The 7253-nt window shown below is 41.3% G+C and overlaps 1 protein-coding gene across 1 annotated transcript in view; it reads right to left on the bottom strand.

The window, feature by feature from the left end:
* Positions 1–6513, bottom strand: part of rbfox3a (RNA binding fox-1 homolog 3a) — a 58217-nt gene extending 51704 nt beyond the window's left edge. Inside the window, exon 1 of the mRNA XM_031566088.2 lies at positions 5791–6513. Coding sequence (XP_031421948.1) covers positions 5791–6513 — 723 coding nt within the window. The remainder of the gene's footprint in view (positions 1–5790) is intronic.
* Positions 6514–7253: the final 740 nt, after the last annotated feature.

Here is a 7253-nt window from a genome sequence, read left to right as displayed (position 1 = left end):
CGACACCTTTCCTGACTAATCGCATGACCTGCACAGGAGAAAACCCTCTCCGATGCTATCGATGAGGCCTGTACACACAGATATGTATCTGAAAGTACACAATTAGGGATGGGTATCGTTTGGATTTTTTCCGATACTGGTGCTAAACCGATACTTTTAAAATGATAAAATGATTTTTAAAGCACAAAGCGACGATTGACGACATTAAAGAAAGGCTTTTTTTATTGCCAAGGCAATTTTTTTTCTTCAAATTGAACAATATATGAACTGTTTAAAGTATATTATAAATATAAATACATACAAAACACTTGGCTTCCAACTACAGCTTCAAACTTTTTAACTTCAAACTATGAACATTATATTAACTGTAAACAACAGTTTATAGTATACTTAAATAAATAAAAATAAATACAAAAAACAGCTTCAAACTTCTTTTGCAAAAATATGAGCATATTGGCCTTTGGAGTCAAAAATGTATTATTTTGTTTGCATTTATTTCATGAAATTTCACCATTTTATGATTTGTTTATACATATCTTTTCTATCTTGTTTATAGTTACTCTTGTTACTTGAACACACTGAGTACTAGAAAATGTGTACTGCCCCTTTAAGAGACTACCGTTGGTAGTTTAGCTGTCATCTCCGTATATTTTTCAGTCTTCGGTTGCTGATCTGCCGTTGACTCTTGCCTTCTCGCCCCTCTTTTCACGCAATTATTTTGTTGCATTTGCTGCACGTCGCGAGGTTTGAATCTTTTTGTGCGAAATACAGCCACACTTTTGACCGTTTACCTTTCGGTATTTTCTCTGTTAAAAGGTTGATGGCTAGTTTTGTTTGTGCTTGCCTGCTCTTCACTGTCATATCAGAACCGGTTCCAATACAACCGGTACCTACCCGGACCGAAATGCAACGCAGATTTCGGTGCTTCATTTCGGCATTTATCAGATAAGACTGTTGACAAAGTTTACATTGGGAGCTGGGGCAGTTTTACATGTGCCCCACAGAATCTGCCTAGCGACCGTGTTCAGGCACCGAAATGAAGCACCGAAATCTGCGTTGCATTTCGGTCCGGGTAGGTACCGGTTGTATTGGAACCGGTTCCATATTGGTACCGGTTCTCGGTACCCAACCCTACTCATAAGTAAGGACCTGAGGTCTTCTGGCAGGTAGTCTATGAAAGGGGACCAGATTTTCAAAAACAAACCCTCCTTTCCTTTTATAATAGCCACCAAATTTTCATGTGGGAGAATGTTAAAGATCTCTCTGTACCATAAAGTAATAGTTGGTGGGCACTCTTTAATCCAGTTAAGTAAGATGCATTTTCGGGCAGTTAAGAGGAGCTTCTCAAGGAGTGTGTATCTTGGAGAGGGGAGATGTAGCACCTTAGAGGGGAGACCAACAAGGAAGACACTTGGATCTCTCTTAATCTCAACTTCAAGGACCTCACTGATTACTTTGGCAACGTGCTTCCAGAATCTAGCTATAAATTTGCACTCCCAGAAACAATGAAAATAGGTCCCCCTTTCTGATTTGCACTTACTGCAGAGAGGAGAGATGGAGCGATCTATTTTATGCAAAATAACTGGGGTGATATGCAGCCTATGAAGTATCTTATACTGAGTCTCCCTCAGTCTATTACAGGTAGATGCTGATCTGATCACATCTATTGCCTCTTTCCAATCATCCTCAATAAATTCAGTACCCAAGTCGCTTTCCCATTTGCGGGAGATATTGGGTAGCTCATATGTATCAAAGGAAAGTAGTAGAGAGTAAAAAGCGGAAATGAAATGTTTCAAACTTTTGCGGTTCAGAAGAAATGTTTCTGGATCATCAAGATGAGAAGCAGTGGGAGAGAGGTTAGCAAGGGAGGATATAAAGTGTCTTATTTGTAAATACCCAAAGAAATGTGACTTGGGAATATCAAACAACTCCTGTAGTTGTTGAAAAGACATGAGGGCATTGTCTTTAAATAAATGATCAAGTACATAAACTCCCTTATCTCGCCATGCAAAGAACACAGATGAGCTGACGCCTGCAGGGAAGTCAGGGTTTTGGATAATAGGGGACAATAGGGATTTCCTCTTTTCCCTCCCTACGTATTTAGATATATCACGCCATACTCTGATGCTGCTGTAAATAACAGGGTTGTGCTTTATTTCAGGGTTAATATTATTTGCATCACAAGTAACCAGACTCCATGGGGAGTGTGGGTAGCTAGCCCAAGAATCAACACACACCTCCCCCTTGACAAAAGAATGCAACCATGACCAAAGGTGGCGAGCATGGCAGGCCCAATTATAAAAAATTAAGTTGGGTAAAGACCGGCCTCCCATATCTGTAGGTAGCTGTAATATTTTTAACCTCTGCCTGGGTTTTTTGCCATGCCATATAAACTTGGAGACTGCCTTCTCTAGTTCACGGTTAACCTTTTTATTTAGGTACAGAGGAAGCATCTGCAAAGGGTATAGAAGTCTGGGCAGCACATTCATTTTGATGAGACTAATTCGCCCAAATAATGACAGAGGAAGATTATGCCACCGTTCCAAGTCTCCTTTCACTGCATCACAGACTGGGGAAAAATTTAATTTCCACAACTCCCTCAAGGCAGGGGATATCTTAACTCCCAGATATATAAAACCAGAGGCTGACCATGTAAAAGGGAAGTCAATTGAAACCTCAGTTTTGTTCAAGCATCCAAGCGGCATGGCTTCAGATTTGTTAAAATTGATCTTGTAGCCAGATATGGTACTAAACTCACTGAAAGTGGTCATAATAGCTGGAATAGATAATCTAGGAGACGTCACAAAGAGGAGGATGTCATCAGCATACAAGGCAATTTTATGCTCCCTTTCTCCCAACCACACCCCCTTCACTTCTGCATGTAGCCTGATAATCTCCGCCAAGGGTTCCAATGCCAAGGCAAAGAGGAGAGGGCTTAGTGGGCATCCCTGGCGCACACCTCTAGCCACAGAAAAAGGCTCAGAGCGACGGCCATTAGTTATGACCATAGCTTTGGCGCATGATATATGGTTTGGGTCCATTTTAAAAAGTCTCCCCCCAGCCCAAATCTCTGCATAATGTCAAACAAATAGCACCATTCGACTCTGTCAAAGGCCTTTTCGGCATCAAGGGAAATAGCTAGTGCCTTCTGTTTTTTCTGAGATATAGATTGTACAATATTCAGAAGCCTCCTTACATTAGCAGAAGAATAGCGTCCTTGAATAAAACCTGTCTGGTCTGGGTTTATTAAGATTGGGAGCAGGTTTTCCAGGCGCCTTGCTAAAAGTTTTGAGAGCAGTTTACTATCAACTGATATCAGGCTAATAGGTCTGTAAGAGCCACATAAGTCAGGAGGCCTACCTCTCTTCAAAATAACAGAGATGTGGGCAAGGTTTAACGTTGGGGGGAGACAACCCTTGTCAAAACAATCTAAGTACATATCTGTGAGGGGGCCAACTACTACCTTGCAAAATGTTTTATAAAAGTCTGGGCCAAAGCCATCTGGGCCTGCCGCTTTGCCTCCTTGAAGATCACTGATGGTTTCAGAAACTTCGTCCTTGCTAATTGGTCTACATAATGCAGCTTTTTGTTCGTCTGACAAAGATGGAAAATTTTATCTTATCAAGAAACTTCCTCCTGACCTCTACAGAGGATGTGCCAGTCTGAGCTATACAGGTCTGCATAGAATGACTTCATTATTTTGCTGACCTCTGTTGATTTGAAGTGTCTAATCCCATGTTTGTCTAAGAGAGAAGGAATCAGATTAGACTCGATTTTACCACGTGCAAGACGGGCCAGTAACCGGCCAGGTTTATTGCCTGATTCAAATAGTCTGTGCTTGGCAAAGAATATTTGAGATTCTGCCTTTTGTGTAAGTAACTGGTTCAGAGCAGAACGGGCTGCCTCTAATTGTTTTGCCAGGTAAGTATTTGATGCGAGCTTGAATTGAGCCTCAAGGTCGTGTACTGCCTCCTCAAGTTCTAATTGCCTCTTTGTAGCCTCCTTTTTCTGAGCTGATGTATATGATATAATTGCACCACGTATGTAAGCCTTAGCAGATTCCCATAGAGTAGAAGGACTTATGTCAGGAGTTTTTATTCTCGACAAAAAAACGCTCACATTCCCTCGTAACAAAATCAACAAAGCGATGATTATTTAGTAATGCAGGATTCAGTCGCCAGTGTCTACAAGAGGGATCCCTATATGGGGGGGAGATGGTTACAGCAACAGGAGAGTGGTCAGATATAGACTGGATGCCAATTGTACAGTCCGCTATTCTGTCTAAGACAGTGCGTGAGGAGAAAAAGTAGTCTATTCTAGAAAAAAACTTGATGGGGGTTAGAGAAAAATGTGTAATCTTTATCAAGGGGGTGTAGTACTCTCCAGACATCATACAAATCTAAATCGTTGAGAAAAGCATGCATTTTGTTAATTTTAGTAGAGGAAGCTGAACGGGGAGAAGACATATCCACACAGGGATTAAGCACGCAGTTGAAGTCGCCTCCTATTAGCATGTATGGGGAGGAAAATGATGCCAAATCTGAAAGTAGTTGTGGGATAAAGGGAGCTTCATAAGAATTTGGTGCATACACACAGCCAAAAACAACAAGTTCACCATACAAATAGCCAGATAGGAGCACATAGCGGCCCTCTTTGTCAGAAATTGTTTTGTCCAGTGTGAAGGGCAAGCAGCGATGTAAAAGAACAGCGACCCCTCTGCTTTTTGAGTTATATGAAGAGTAAAACACCTGTCCCACCCAGCTCCTCCGTAATTTTATGTGTTCTAAATCAGAGAGGTGGGTTTCCTGAAGAAAGGCTATCTGACACTTCTCTTTCTTAAGGAAGGAGAGTATTTTCTGACGTGTGATGACATGATTAATGCCCTTCACATTAAGAGTGATTATTTTGACATCACTCATACCTAATTTTTATGTTGTGCAATAATAATACGGCAGATGGACAGTGAGAAGAATTAAGAAGATCAATGTGGGACAGTACACTCAGAAATTCTATAGAAAAGGACTGGAGCAAAGTAAATACAACAAAAAGAAAAAACACACTAAATAACGCTGTCAGTAAGGCACCATCCCCAAACGATGGGCCATAACCCCTTACAGAACAGATCCCTCCCAAAACAAAACAAAACAGCCATCGAGTGGCGCTAAGTGAGTTGGGACAAGTGAAGCTGAGAGGTGACCCTCCATCACTAAAAGAGAACAGTCTATCAGCAGCAGGCATTACCATACCCCTACTAAACCACAGTTTCCTTATCCCCCCCCACCAAATCGGCCGTTCAGCAGTGTAAAGTGATCAAACCAGTATCAGTCAATGTCAATGGGGGAAAAAAAACAGACAAATTATGTCATTTTAACTTAGAGTGGAGAAAAAAACCAAAGGATGCCTAACTCATTAACATAACAGTCTTGTCAAAATGAAAAATCAAGGCATTCAAGTAAAATTAGAGCAGTAGGCTAGTTAGAATTTACCAACAAAGAATAGGCATGTGTAGCCCAGGCTTAAGTCCACTCCATTGTAGGCTATGACTAAACATAAGATCCTATGAGTCCATTTAATATTGGCTCCAAGAGAAGAAAAAAAATATATATAACTTTAGCCAAAAATGGAGCATTAAGAAGGGGGAAATGGGCAGTCAACTGTATGTTAAATTGTGTTAATGAGCATTAGCCCCCTTTATATTAGTGTAGCCTACACTGATGATGCAAGACGCAAAAAGATCACTCAGCTTTCAGCAATGCTCAAACCTTCAGTCCTGCTCATGAACTTCTCCACCTCCTGGGGAGTCTCAAAGGAATGCAACTCTCCCTGAACCGTGAGGAAAAGAGTGGCTGGGTAGCGCATCTGAAACCGTATTCCCCTCTGGATGAGTTGTTCGCAGGTGTCGTTGAACTTGCGTCTTGCCTCCCTCACTGCCGCTGATAGGTCTTGACGAATGTAAATCTTGTTGCCCTGATCGAGAATGTCACCCTTCTCTCTGAACGCTGAGAGAATGATTTGTTTGTCGCCGTAGTTGTGGAGTTTTATGATAACTGGTCTGTTAGAGTTTGACTTTCGCGGGCCAAGGGCTCTATGAGCCCTATCAATCTTAATGAACCCTCTTTTGGTCTTCAAATCCAGTGTGTCGTGTAGCCAAGTTTCAAAGAATATCACCGCATTTTTCCCTTCTTTCCCTTCTGTGCCTTCTTTGAGTCCGATGATCCGAATATTATCTCTACGGCTTCGGTTTTCACTAGCCTCAGTGCGGTCAGCTAGGGACTTAACTTTTTGTTCAAGATGAGCAACTTTGTTCTCCAAAGAGCTAGTACGGTCTTCATTCTCAGAGATGCGACTCTCAGCTTCAGTTAGTCTTTTGCTGTTGTCGTCAATGCGACTACCCAGTATGGTTAAGGATGACTGTAGCTCAGCGAACTTCAATTCCATTAGGGCGCTAATCTTCTCCGTAACATTTTGGGCAATCAAGTTGGCCATGCTAGCGTCAGGTTCGTCGTTGTCCATACCGGTCTCAGAGTTGGAAGCAGGTGTTTTTTTTCAATTCAGCTGCACGTCTTCTTGTTTCTCGCTGGATAGTGTTTCCATCTGTTCCAGACATGTTTCTTATGAAAAAATATTATAATTTTGTATGGTTTAATCGGTCAAAAATATGAAGCGGGAGGGTGACAGAAAGCAACCGCTCACTCTGAATGCATCACGTGACCTCCAGAGTCAGTGTTTAAAGAGACACTCAGTGTTTAAAGAGACACTCAGTGTTTAAAGAGTCAGTGTTTAAAGAGACAATCAGTGTTTAAAGAGTCAGTGTTTAAAGAGACACTCAGTGTTTAAAGAGACACTCAGTGTTTAAAGAGACAGTGTTTAAAGAGACACTCAGTGTTTAAAGAGACACTCAGTGTCCTCAGAGTCAGTGTTTAAAGAGACAATCAGTATTTAAAGAGACACTCAGTGTTTAAAGAGACAATCAGTGTCCTCAGACTCAGTGTTTAAAGAGACAATCAGTGTTTAAAGAGTCAGTGTTTAAAGAGACACTCAGTGTCCTCAGATTCAGTGTTTAAAGAGACAATCAGTGTCCTCAAACTCAGTGTTTAAAGAGACACTGAGTGTTTAAAGAGACACTCAGTGTTTAAAGAGACACTCAGTGTTTAAAGAGTCAGTGTTTAAAGAGACACTCAGTGTTTAAAGAGACAATCAGTGTCCTCAGATTCAGTGTTTAAAGAGACACTCAGTGTCATCAGATTCAGTGT

Source organism: Clupea harengus, chromosome 1 (genome assembly GCF_900700415.2).
Source record: "Clupea harengus chromosome 1, Ch_v2.0.2, whole genome shotgun sequence".
In the NCBI taxonomy this organism is placed as follows: Eukaryota; Metazoa; Chordata; class Actinopteri; order Clupeiformes; family Clupeidae; genus Clupea; species Clupea harengus.
This window is presented reverse-complemented; position numbering and strand designations above follow the sequence as displayed.